Source organism: Phaethon lepturus, unplaced genomic scaffold (genome assembly GCF_000687285.1).
Source record: "Phaethon lepturus isolate BGI_N335 unplaced genomic scaffold, ASM68728v1 scaffold8276, whole genome shotgun sequence".
Taxonomy (NCBI): Eukaryota; Metazoa; Chordata; class Aves; order Phaethontiformes; family Phaethontidae; genus Phaethon; species Phaethon lepturus.
In genome coordinates, this window is record NW_010546909.1 from 27,191 (window position 1) to 41,430 (window position 14,240).

The 14,240-nt window shown below is 39.4% G+C and overlaps 1 protein-coding gene across 1 annotated transcript in view; it reads left to right on the forward strand.

The window, feature by feature from the left end:
- Nucleotides 1-14,240, forward strand: part of GRIP1 (glutamate receptor interacting protein 1) — a gene marked incomplete at its 5' end in the record, with an annotated part of 49,074 nt that overhangs the window by 6,050 nt on the left and 28,784 nt on the right. Inside the window, 4 exons of the mRNA XM_010289456.1 lie at nucleotides 796-951; nucleotides 5,868-6,054; nucleotides 6,831-6,976; nucleotides 8,604-8,684. Of these exons, the coding sequence (XP_010287758.1) occupies nucleotides 796-951; nucleotides 5,868-6,054; nucleotides 6,831-6,976; nucleotides 8,604-8,684 (570 nt within the window). The remainder of the gene's footprint in view (nucleotides 1-795; nucleotides 952-5,867; nucleotides 6,055-6,830; nucleotides 6,977-8,603; nucleotides 8,685-14,240) is intronic.

Here is a 14,240-nt window from a genome sequence, read left to right on the forward strand (position 1 = left end):
CCTTTTCTTTCACTCATACTTTCCTCATTTCAGGCACTAAAACTTTTTCAGTTTTATGGATGCTACACTTTTTCATAGCCATGCCAAGGTTATTTCTGACATTTTACGCCTTTTCCTTTCTGTAACAAGGTTAACCTTTGTAGACAGGAAAAGACTTGAAAATTCTGAATGAATCGGCTCTTGTGCTTTATGAGTTGACCACTTTTCTTTCACTCATACTTTCCTCATTTCAGGCACTAAAACTTTTTCAGTTTTATGGATGCTACACTTTTTCATAGCCATGCCAAGGTTATTTCTGACATTTTACGCCTTTTCCTTTCTGTAACAAGGTTAACCTTTGTAGACAGGAAAAGACTTGAAAATTCTGAATGAATCGGCTCTTGTGCTTTATGAGTTGACCATTAGATTTGAGTAGTGTATATAAAGCATGATTTTTGAATGCAAAGCATTGCTTACAAATCTTTTGTCAGAAATTACCTACTACAAAAAGGTATTTCTAAAATTGGTGTATCTGGACACATTGATCTGCATTGGTTCGCCTAAAATAGGTTGTGTACTATGAATGTACTTTTTGTATCTGCAGTATCTTTGTTAGCTTCCAGCAGGTATTTTTATGAAATGATGACTTTGCTTGTACCTAGGTCACCTGTGTGGTTTAATGTCTTTGTTATTGGAAATGCATAAACCATTCCTGTGCATAATACACATTGTTTTATTCACTGATGAGTTGCAGGCATGTGTCGCACTCTTCCATGAAGACAGAGTGCTGTATGCCAAGTGTTTGATTTCTTACAGCAGCTTTGGTGTCTTCATCCTTCTCTCCTACCTCCATGAGTGCATACAGCCTGAGTTCCCTGAACATGGGGACCTTACCTCGCAGCCTCTACTCCACCAGCCCACGTGGGACAATGATGAGGCGGAGGATGAAAAAGAAGGACTTCAAAAGCTCCTGTAGGTGGTAACACCATTTGCTCAAAATGTGCAGTGAATGGGTGGAGGAGGGGAAGATACAGAAAAAAAGTACAAAGTACCTTAATTTTTATAGATATATATTAGGCAGAAGAGAGAACAATTGGAATTTCTGTTAAAATAGGGAAACATTAGCATAAAAATAGTTGTCCAATGCTGAAATGAGATAGCCAGGGTGGATATATTTCAGGCTCTTCCACTTTGTGTATTGCTAAGTATTCACTGGGCCAGAGAGAGTATGGCTGTATCAGTGCATTGTTTCCCAGACTCCATGTAAGTGCCATCTCTCCTTTTGGCTTGTCTGTCTTCCTGTGATCCTCAGCAGCTCAGTTCCTCCAGAGCAGGGAGATGAGAACTGCTCTGTAAATCATCTGCTCCATCTAATGACGCTCACAGGTCCACTCTGGAAAAACTGAGCTGCTGCGCGTTACAGTGCTGCTGCCCCGTATTAAAGATTTCCCATGGTCATAGCAAAATCAGAGCAAACCAGCAGCTTCCAAACAAGGCCAGTCATGATGGAGCTGAGAGGAAACATTTGAGAGAGGAACTGAGGTTTTGCTTTCTTGCACAGTTTTTTGTTGCTTGCTTGCTCTTATTTCCTTTGTAAAGCAAGTATTTTTACATAACGTTTGCCTGTAAATGCATTTTTTATTTTTAATCTGATCAGCCATTTTTCACAACTTTTTGATGTGTTAGCTTCTAATGCATTCATTCAGGTCATGGAGAGATAGTGTCTCCATCCATGCTGTGGTATCAGTAGGGGTCCAGCTCTTCCATGTCGTCATGTGCACATGAGAAATAGTAGTAGTGTTACACTAATACTGATTGATTTGAATAGTAAAATAATGCTGAGTGCAAAAAATAGTTCTTTGGCTGTGTTATATTATAGCTGCTCCATCCAACAAAGGACTGTTAATCCTGAAAGATAATCCTATTATGGATCTTGGAGACAGCTGTTACTTGTGTGATTATATTTTTCAGATATTTTTCCTTCCACGAAGCCTTGCCCTGCAGTTTGCTATCCTGCAAAGGCTCAAAACACCACCAGTGACATTAGATTTAAGTGGGACAGCCACATAAGCACTGCAGCCCACCTGAAAGATTTCTCAAGTCAGAAGGCGTGGGGATGACAGGCTGCTATGATTAAACAAATCTCTAGCTAAGAAGAATTAGGATGAGAACTTTGTTGTGGGGTAGTTTATTATGCATTTCCGTTGTGAAGTCTGGATATAGAGCATTACAAAATACATGGAACTGGCCCTGTCACTGAGTGAGTCTGTGCCTCACTACGAGCAGTGACTATATAGAATCACAGAATCATTAAGGTTGGAAAGGACCTCTAAGATCATCAAGTCCAACTGTCAACCCAACACCACCATGCCCATATCAGCAACCCTGAATCAGAGCTGGCTTTGGAGGAATTAGCTGGCCAGCCAGGCTTGCTTGCCCTTTCTGTGAGCTTGCTTTTCAGCCCACACAGAGTTTCTTACTGCTCTTGCTAGACTTATACCTGTACTTGTGACTGCAGTAACAGCCAACCTAAGAGACCAACACTGGACTGAACATGCTACAAGTGACCGTGATAGAGAATGACTGCTCCTGTACCCTTCCACCATCCATCAATAGGACTTGGAAAACCTTGCTCTTCTCCCTTTGTGGGAGACTCATGAGAATCAAGTAGCATCGACTGCTGTCCTTTTCGTAGAGAAGGAATAGCATGCTCTCATAATTTTAGTGATTTTTTTTCTTTAATCCAGTTGGATTATTTGAGGCCTTTATTAATGTAACTTTTAATAAATCTTTTAGGATGTCATTTGGAAAGAAAAGGATGTATTGGTGAAGGGTGCTGTAAAGTTTACATTGCCAGTTATTTAGGAAAACCTGCACAACTTAATGTGATCATGCCAAAATTCATGATGATGAAGTGTGATGGTACAGGGGGTTACAAGACTTTTATGGCCATGATTTCGCAATCATTGCATTATTTACACAGATCTTTCCAAACACATGGCTGTAAAAATTGAAGGCATACCCTGCTGCCACATGGTTTATTTATGCTACTTGTTTTCCATTTTTATTCTTCCTCTGCTTTTTTTTTTGTTTTAAAGTGTGATATTCATCGTGGAAACACTTAAATTATTGTTTGGTTAAAGTTTAAATCCTGACGTATTTTGTAATAAGTCCATCTTAGTACTTGAAGGTGAGACACAATTTCATATCAACTTACATGGTAGTTACTAGGGCTGCATATCTGGTAGAAATTAGAGAATGTCTCAGATGTGCACAGGTGCTGTTTTCTCAGCACATCCAAGTTAGCTGCTACCAGGAGGAATTGTGAACGTTTTGCAATTTCTTAAGGGTCACAGCAGGAGACTGCAAAGCATAATAATCCATATACGTACCTTTAAATGCAGCTTGCTCTGCTTCTCATATGGCTGCAGGAATAAAAGTAACAAGTACATTATCTTCAAATTCAAGATTACGACTTACATCACTGTGGAGCATATAGTAAACCAGCCCCCACGAGTGTTGCTAAGAGCTGGACTAAAACTATGTGAGTATGCTAAAATGTACCCCCAGCATAGCAACCGGGGTTCAATGGAACCACACATATATCCATGCCCCCTTTTTAACGCCATAAGGCTTTAAAATGTTCCTGGCCTGTAAAACCTCAAATCCATCAAGCAACCAAAAAAATGGCAGTCTTTCTTGCTGCAGTCGTTGTGTTACAAACCCCAACGTGCTCTGTGTCAGTCATGGGCTTGGGTACCTGTGGCATTTTATAGAGGCTTAGCAGATAGCTGTTGTTACATGATTTGGAAAGGGTATTTTCATCTCTGCTTTTTTTTGTTCCTGTTTCTGTTTTATTTTCATTGGGAGTGGGAAGAGTTCCTAATTGTCACTTTCAAGTGTCCGCATCATCAAAATATTCATCAGGGTGAGTTTTAAATCCCACAAATAGTAACTTAATTTCCCAATGTGAATTAAAACCTTAGCTGTCCTAAAAGTTGAAATAAATGTTGCAGGACCTTTAGGTTCCTGGTAGGGTATTAGAAAAAGAAAATTACAGAGTCAGCTAGATGCCTGCTGCAGAGGAGGAATGGACACATAAGTGATGGGAAGCAAAGATGCAGCTAACAAGTAATTGTTGTAAGACCTTCAAGAGAGGGAGAATGGAACTTTTCTGAGCTTGGATGCCCTAAATTTAGACATTTCTGGAAGGTGTGTTAGGGGATGCAGTGTTCTATTAACTCTGACTTTATCTGGTTTAGTCTTATTTTAGCCTTCACAACACTGTGGGCTGGAGAAGCCTATTTCTCACATGCAGTAGATGCTAAAGATGGTGGATATTTCTAAGAACAGATTATTAGTATCTGAATTTGGGTATAAGCATGTCTTAGTGCAGATAAAAGAAACAGTAAGAAGGAAGCTACTGAATAAGTGAAATAATATGCAATTCTTACAAACGAAGGTGAAAACAAGATGTGAGTGAGTATTCACAGTAATTTAGAAAAGACGGTTTCAGAATGAAAAGGAATTTTGCTGAGAGAAAACAGGAACTCATGAGTTTTTTGGAAAGTGAAACTTTGCAACAGAATTTTCATTTCCAACTGTGCCACATTAATCAGATTTTATGCTAACTGTTTCAGAGCAAAAGTCTAATGCTTGCAGTCCCAAGGTATGGGAAATACTTATACAACCTTGGACAACTTTGTACAGCTGTGCTACTATTATCTATAATGTAAAAATAAGAATTAATTTTTTTCTACATCTAAGAAAAAAAATTCCACACTTAATCCCTCAGATAAACCATGAACTAAACTACCCCTCAAATAAACCTTGAACTTTTATCTAATTCTTAGTAGCTACTGCAAGCAGAAATGAGTCTTGAAGGAAGTTAGAGGTGGAGAGGTAATAGCGTAGATTTATAACGAGAAAACATTCAGAATCCTGGGCATTGGAGGATTATTGTTAGAATACTGTACCATTACTTTGCTGATCTGAAAAGGAGTTGAAAGACTTTAGCTTTCTGTGTATGACGTAATGAAAGACAGTAGTCTGTCACGAGGGGAATTCAAACAATTACACAACAGACCCTTAGGCAGAGATTAAAGAACCAAAGGTGCAGTCTCCTCCTTTCATAGATAATTGCATTGAATCTCAGTGTTGCTTTTGTCTTGATTTGTTCTGTAATGCAGCATCTTCATAACAAGAGTGAGACTAGAGAGGGGGAGTAAATCAGGAGTACAGAAGTAGCTGCCTGTGTTTCTCACAGAAGAGTTCCCTCGTTGCTTTGAGAGACCCCAAAGAATATTTTTTCTCAGAATCTCTTGAGATATACTGGTTGCTAAAACAGACGGCTTTGTTCCACTTACTTACACTACCCAGTTAGCCTGACAAATTGCTGACATGCAGTAAACATATACAAGAGGAAGGCATCCTTATTTCTTGCAAGCAAGCCTGGGCCATGTGCTTTGTTGTTGCTTACAACAAAGTATTGCTGTGAGATGTTCAAAAAAGCTGGTGGGAATCAGCCTGAATAACAGCTGGGCTTGCATTTCCAGTTCCCTTAGCTCCTGTGAATATTCTGCTCATCCACGCCTCAAACCTAATGCAAACAGAATTCAGGGATGTTCTGAGGTTTTTGGGGTGTGGACGTCAGACGCATTTATTTTTCTCAGTGCAAGTTTCTTTCTGCATTATACTATACAACCAGATGTTTTCTATTCTCTTTTATGTCATAACTGTTTATATATCATTTATAAACTTTAGCCTACATTGACTTGTAAAGAGATGATTTGTTAACTAGGGTTATTGTACAGATCAGTTTTCTCAAAGAGTGATGAAATTTCTGCTGTGTGTGAACGTCTTTCCTCCTCATCTGCTCTGTTTTATAGTGTCTTTAGCCTCTAGCACTGTTGGTTTGGCTGGGCAGGTCGTCCACACAGAAACCACAGAAGTAGTGCTGACAGCTGACCCCATAGTAGGGTTTGGGATACAGCTCCAGGGTAGCGTGTTTGCTACTGAGACCTTGTCTTCTCCACCTCTCATTTCCTATATTGAGTCTGACAGTCCGGCGGAAAGGTGAGGTTCTTTCAGATGACTGCTAAGTACGTTTTGGTGAGCGTTCCTCGGGGTACTTTGGGCTTGTTGCTTTTGATTTGTGATAAATTGCAGAGCCTTGCTCAATGGAAGTGTGGCAAGTAATAAACTCTCTGTTCTGACAATGATGTTTCATACGCTTGATCAGCTATAAGAAGAATGGCACGCACCAGTGTTTTTATCATCCAGAGTCCTCCAGCAGGATACTGGAAGCTATATTCATGCAAAAGGGAAAAAAAAAATCAGAAACATCGCTGAAGTCAAAACAGAAATAATTCAATGTGCCATGGGGGGAGGCCATATCCAGCTCTGTTCAGTTTTGGGTACAGAACCAAATCTTAGGGAATACCAGAGTTTTGACTTACTAATGATTTCATTGCAGCATTTCAATTGCGTTTTTATGCTTATGTATGTCTTTAATCATGGCATGAGAACAGCAGTAGTTGCACAAGTACTAGCTGCCGTTGCAGAGCTACAACACCTGTAGTCCAGGGTCAGAGGCAGAGATGATGTCCATGGGTGGGGTGGAGGCGTGAAGGCTGCGCCCCTCTTCCTGGGGCAGAGGGAGAAGAGAGCATGACCCATGCTGGGAGTGCTTGATAGCGTCTTGGTGCGGGGGGCCGGCAGCAGCTTCTCTCCCCTTCTGTGCCTGGGTAGACTGTTGAGCTTCTCCTTCAAGGTTAGGCTGAATGTGTTTGATATTGCTGGTTCTGGTAACATGCACATCTGATGATTGTTTTGTGTCATTGTGTACCGAGGTGTGGGGTGCTGCAAATAGGAGACAGAATAGTGGCAATAAACGGTATCCCGACGGAAGACAGCACGTTTGATGAGGCCAATCAACTGCTCAGAGACTCCTCTATCACCAACAAGGTCACTTTGGAAATAGAATTTGATGTTGCAGGTACGAATGTACTATTATTCTGTCTGGCAAGAAAAGTGAAGAAATAAATCCCAAGTACATTGTGAGTGTTAGGCATGCAAGGTGGAGGCTTTCTTCTCACATATACACCATTCGGTTTTCAAGTGACCTATCTGAAATGTGTGTCTTTTTGTACATCTTTCCCATTTCACATAGCCCTGCAGCATGCTTCAGAACGCAAATAGCAATGACAAGTCCTGTAGTAAGATCTGGTGACAGTCCCTCCTCTGAATTATTTCCTGACATTTTTCTGCCCTGAGATAGAAATATTCTGCTGAGCTGAGGCAAGTCCTCTACAGGCCAGCTCATGAAATGTTTTATTAGACAGAAAAGTATTGTAAAAGGGTGGATAGGCAGAAAACTCTGAAGAGTTTCACTTACAGTATCTCAAACCAACAATCTAAATAAAGTAATAGAGATTGAATTAATAAAAGCCAGAAAAATCATTGTTAATGTTGCTGGTGAGTCTGTATTATTACTAATGGCTTTCCTTTCTTCTGTGATGTGTTTAAGCATACAGAATACCTCTATAAAATCACAAATTGTGTAAACCAAACAAGTACACATTATATAGGTGCACTACCCCACTATGTAAATAGTTTAAAAAATTTAAGACTTATGTGTTCTGACAGTAGCTCCTTTGAAGTCATGACAATGTCAGATATGCTATATTTTGCATAGTGTAATTATTGTTAATGGTATTATAAATCATGATATCAAAAGCAGGCTGAAGGTTCCTCGAGTAATTCTGTATAATCTTTTAGTATGCAAGCATCTAGTGTAATGTTAAAAAAAAAAAAGCCAAATACAATATGTACATTCATATATATAGGAAATGAAATATTACAAAATAAGAAAACCAAATGATGAGAAAATCATTTAAATGCACCTGAAGTCACATGTGTTTCAGTCCCTGGACTTGTTTGTGTTCCCATTTGCTCCATGACAGCAGACTCATACTCGTGGTTAGACTCTCTTGACACATGTATGTTTATATGTTTCCGTAGCTGTGATTTCAATCGCTCCTTTTCAGGCCAAGGCCCAAACTTTTGCTAGCAGTGATGCCAAAAGTCAGGATTCAAATACAGTGCTGTGTGTTCAAGTGGTTTTTTGACTCAGTCAGCTCCAGGCACTTCTCCATTAGGGATGTTTTGATTCTTTTTCTCCCCAGTAGGTGTAAAATCCATGGCGGTTACCTTAGTGGATAGTTAAAAATGTGTTAGACCTACAGCAACAAAGACCTGAAATCCTTAAGACTTGGTCTCCTGTCCTTTTAATTAAAAGTTATCTGCCAGCACTAAAATTTTCATGTGTGCTCACAGAAATTGCGTATTTCTGTGAGCAGCTAAAAACCTGCAGTCTCAGCTGGCTGCTGGCCCATGCAATCTCCATAAATTCATTTAAACCTTAAAAAAAATTGAGTTACCGTGAAATTACCGGTAGAGGTATAAATCATACTTTGTATGTCCTACTTCCTCCACTTCAGCACCTATGTTTCATCCATGGCTTGTGATGCTGATGTGATTTAATCAACTTACACATATAGTTCCATGCACTTGGAATTGCTATGCCTTATGAATTATCTAACATTTTAAATATTCTTTTATAGAATCAGTTATACCAAGCAGTGGAACATTTCATGTAAAACTACCAAAGAAGCATAATGTGGAACTTGGCATCACCATAAGTTGTAAGTGAAAGTACTTATTTTTAAGTCACGTTTATGGGATAATCTGCAGATATTAGGTCCTGTAGCTATAGACTCATGTTTGTTTTGGTATAAACTTCTTTTTCCTTTTCTAAAAAGGGATGATTAGCAGTGCCCTGTCTCTGATGAAGTATCATTCTGTAACAGATTTATACTCCCCTTCCAGCAGTTAAAGAAGCCAGAGGTTTGTCAGGCCTAAAGCTTGACCTGTTCCTTCAGGCACAGCACATATTTAACTCCCTTTAAAGTTATTTTTTAAAAAAAGTTGTCAATAGACTTGGGCTCATGCAAAAGTATTTCTGTAGCTGGGAAGTCTAAAGCAAAGTCTGTTGTGGTCTCTCACAAGCTCGTGAACAGAACCCCACTGAACTCAGTTCCTGCAGGCATGAGGATCCACATACATGGGGTTATTTTCTGCTTCAGAACCCAGAGTCTGAAGAGAACATCCTCAGTCTATAAAACTAGTGGGCAGTCCTAAACGTGCAGGTCACAAAGCAAAATCCCCTTTCACTAGGAATTTCAGAGATTGCGAAATACCGGGTTCAGCCCTTGACGGAAGGAAGAACAATCCATATCAAAGTTAATGGGCTTGTGTTTAATGTACTTAATGACAATACAGAATCTGGTCTCACCGGAATTAACATTCCTTTATGGTTGTGGCCTTTCTTAGACTATTAGTCTTTCTTTGGAATTATTCATGTGTCTTGGGGGAAGATTGTGCTTTGACTTATATTCTCAAAGCTTTTACCAGCACAATGGAATAATGTTAATCAAAAGTACAGCAGGGAACTCGGTGCTAAGAATTACATCTGAGAAAGAAATGAGAGACACTGCAGCCCTGTTCGCTTGCGTTGCACACTTGAATGAGTAATTGTTGGATTCTGTAAGATGTGATGTGATGCTTGAAGCAAAATCACAGGTCTACATGTATTTGTACAAATGAAAATATTGAGAAATGAGAAAACCTGGAGAGAGGTTGTTCTATTTTAATATTATTCTTAGAGTTGGTAGTGATTTGTAGGATTATCGTAAAATACAGTCTTCCTAGTAATTTGATTTGTGTTGCTTGTTGAAATTCAGACATCTTTGTACTTTTTTTCTGTCTGTAGGGGTAAACTTTGAATGGAAAGCTAATGTTCTTGGCATTTAGTATTTAGCACTCTATTCCTGACTTGGAACTTAATTCCAAAAGTTAGGGTCTTTATAAAATTAGTGCTCTATATAATCAGAGCAACACCTGGTTGGTCTTAGCTCTGCTCTTCTTAGTATACTGCAGTATCTTTAAATTAAATTATCTTTTCTATATAATAATCCCACTTATTAATAGCATTTAATGCATATGAAATCTGGCTAGGACTAATTCTTTATTTGATTTTGAAGGATTCATACTCATAGCTGAAAGTTTGTAATTTTGCTTGGTAGAAGTCTTGAATAGCTGCATTTCATGCTTGCTTTTCAGTGCTTTGCTCTGTTCGATCTAATTAACTCCTAAATAAGGCAGTGTGATTTGAAGAATCTAAGCGTTTTATATTAATTTTGTCAAATTTTTGTCAGGGCACTTTAGCACGTTAGCATGCCATTTCTTACGGATGTTCTCAGAAAGCTATATGATTTCTTTTAAAAAACTAATAGTAGGGGAAACTTGGCGGAGTTGGTATGACCAGGCTTAAAAAGGAGTGATAGAGGAGATCAGGTTTATTCACTTTTGAGCTTGATCTGTTTAAGTGCTAGAGACCTGTTTCATTCTCTCTCTTCTCAAGGTAGTGGAGTTAATGGTGAATGAGAAAGTGCTGTCTCTATAAAAATATTACAAACAGAGTCACAGAATACTTAAGGTTGAAAAACACCTTTAAGACTATCAAGTCCAACCATCAACACAACACCACCATGCCCACTAGATGTCCTGAAATGCCATGTCTACGTGTTTTTTGAACACTTGCAGTGATAGTGACTCCACCGCCTCCTCTGGGCAGCCTGTTCCAATGCTTGACCACTCTCTCTGTAAAGAAATTTTTCCTAATATCCAATCTAAACCTGCCCTGGTGCAACCTGAGGCCATTTCCTCTCGTTCTGTCGCTAGTTACTTGGGAGAAGAGACCAACACCCTCGTCGCCACAACCCCCTTTCAGGTAGTTGTAGAGAGCGATAAGGTCTCCCCTCAGCCTCCTCTTCTCCAGACTGAACAACCCCAGTTCCCTCAGCTGCTCCTCGTAAGACTTGTGCTCCAGACCCCTCACCAGCTTCGTTGCCCCTCTCAACAGCTGTTTCACTTTCCATATTCCCAGTTTAGTTTGTGATTTGAATGAGAAAGTCAGGAAATTACCTGACCTGACAGACAACACAGACATTTTTTGTCAGAAGGGAAATGTAAACCTCACCTCGGGCTGGCACCTGAACATACGCCTATTTTCCAAGAGTTCTTCTAAGTCACCTCTTAGGAGGTAGACATCCTGGAAGAGGAACTTATTTCTCTTTCTTTGTGTTGTTTTCCTTGGCAATAAACACCAAATGTGCCTGCATGAAGTTACAGACGGGTACTTGAAGGCATATCTGAGGTGACACACGACACTAAAGACAGTTAAGCTAATTCATGGCCTTTGAAAAACATGACATGTAATAGGAGATGAGACTACGCTTCTCTTAGTTTCAGATTTGTTAATGCAAGAAAAAAAGCAAAACAAAAAAAATTTCAAAATCCTCTTAGACTGCAGAAACCTCTAGAAAGTAAGACAGAAGAAAGTTTCATGAGCAGCATTGTTAATGTTAATACCAGGCACTGAGTTTTGGAAAGTGTATGTCAGTTACCTCGCAGTACACTGGCCTTGCCCATTGCTGCCTTCACACACATACTGGACTTCTGTCATCCTATCATCCTTCCCTTATCCCTGCAATATCTGTCTAATCTTCCCCTTAATAGCTACTTACACTCAATAAAGAGCCCATTTCATAATCTGCAAATATAAGTGGCTATATATTATGTGCTTCAGGTACCATCATTTTCACACTCAGTTACCTGATTGGAGCAATTAAAATGTCTCAGTTCTTAAAATACATCATCCAAATAAAGCATGACACAGCAGTGTCCATGTGTGTGTGATTATGGTTTAATAACAGAACCGTTCCCTAGAAGAAGGATAGCTTTCAAGTAGACCAAGTAGTGTCCAAATCTGTTTCAATTTATTTGCCAGTGACACTGATTTTAGACCATGTAATGGAATATAGATTTTTTTTTAAGATAAATTTTTGTGTCACTGGCTGCTTTATCATAGACTAATATTTTTTAAATACATTGAATGATGTCCAAGAAAATGACTTACTAGTACAGTCTGGTAATTGTAGTTAACAGCGCTTTTTTTTCCCTTTTCTTTCTTTCTTAAGTAAGATTCTGATATCCTTACTGGTAATGAACTGCAGCACCTTGCTTCATAAATAATCCCTCTGAAGCTAATGGGACTACTCAAGGAATAAGAAGCTGCAAAGCTGGTAAGAATATCAGAATCTCACCCAAACTATCATCAGTTTTTCTAAGTCATGTTGACTATCAGCTGTACTATAGTCTGCTTTATTGCTTTCATACTTTATCAGAAACAAGCTTTGTAAATATCTACAGTTATTTAGCATTGACTATGAGAATTTACCTTCTAAAGCATGTTTCTGTATATTTTGGGATTTCACCTAGCAAACTCAACTTCATTTTGCAATGTTACAAGTAATTATTTTCAAGACGGGGCCTCAAGAATCAGCAGGTTTCTCAGCGGCTCCACATGAACCAATACTTAAGGAACAAAAGAGCTACATCAGTCTAATTTTAAAAAACTCTTTCATCTATTTAATAATCACACTACCTTAAAAAAAGTCTAGTAGCTGGTAACCAGCATTGTGGCTAAGTGGACTGACTTTGTATAAGAAATATTTTTCCATCCAATTAGCATTTTCCTCTGCTTGTTCAGGTTGTTCAGAGTTTGATCAAACTCCAAAACTTGAAGCTAGGCTGAGACTTGTAAGTGAGTTTTGGCTGGATGGGAGGTGAGATGTCCACCCCAAAATCTGTTTTGGTCACATTGTTTTTTTCCTTTGGGTTAGCAGTGAAATAAGAAAGGAGCGGGGTTTGAAGTTTTTTTTAACTTGATGGAACAGCTGATCAACAAAACTGGTAACACTTCACTGAACTTGCTTCCAGTTGGTGGGCGACAGGCAGAGGAAGTGTGTCTTTACTAGTAGAAGTAGGGTAGAGGCCTGGGACGGAGACCTAGGATCACAGAGTAATTTAAAGAGAGAGAACAAACAACTTGCTGAAGATAAGCCTTCCCGCTGCAACACTAAATTTAGTATCTCTAGAACTTTATGTACTCTTCAGTCCACTTCAAGTTCTACTTGCAGGCTGTGTAAGATCTCCACAAAAGCTCAACAGTAGGTAGACTAACAGTTGGACCAGGGAGGAGAAAAGATGAGATCTTCGATGCACAAGCAGAATGGGACAAGGAGAGAAAATGAGTGGAGAGACAGCAGACGAGGGGAGAGGCTGAGGTGTGATCAGAGGTAGAGGAAGCTGGGACTTGAACAAGAAGGCTGGACATGGGTGAGTGGTAAGGTGCTTTGTTTTTAATTGCTTCTTAAAAATAATTCTGCAATGAAACATAAAAATGGTGACTTACAGCTGTACAGTGTCACTTCAAACTTGTGTTAAATCATGAGGATATCTTTTTTAATTAAGTGGTCAAATAGTACTTTCTCACTGGGACTCTTGCTTCTCAGCTCCCTGGAGAGAGATGAAACAGTTGTGTGTATCAAAGGGGATGGAGGCTGCATAATGAATGAGGTGGAGGATTGCAGAAAGAAAAAGGAAGTGATCTCATGGTCAAGATGGTTTAATGCTACCCTGGAGAAATCAGGGTTTTTTTCCTTTTCTTGGGAATAGAGTTATGCTGAGACAAGTCATTTCACGGGGCAGGGGGAGGAAAGGGAGGGGAGAGAGAGAGATTTTCCACAGGTGGCTGCTTGATTTTCTGGGGAAACCATTGAGATCCTAGGGTCACACTTGCAGAAATGCTGAGCATCTGCAGCTGTTGCTGAAAATACCAGGAGTTGTGCTTTAGACATAGAAGCTGTTATATACGACAAACTATTGTGAGAAATAGAGGTATGGATATCTCAAATTGCTCACTGAAAATTGTCATGCTTTAACGTAAATGTTCCTATCTTTCCTTTCCTCATCTGTAAAATCGGGATAATAGTACTCAATCTTCTTGCTGGGACAGCATCTGTTCACTAGTGTTTGGGAGGCAATCTTAGGCTGTAGTGATATGTAGTACAAAAGTTCAGGAGGAAATTAATGGTTTTATCTCTGCAACACAACTTGAATAGTTTGTAGTAAGTGTGTCATGAGCATTGAACAAGAATAGAGCAAAGTGTGGTGTAGCTGCTTATTAAAGGCTTGTCAGCATGGGGGGATTCACTTCACACTGAGCTGTGTTTGCTGCCTACAAAAAGGCTTTCGTCCACCAGACACAATTAATAGCCCAGAATAACTGACAAAGC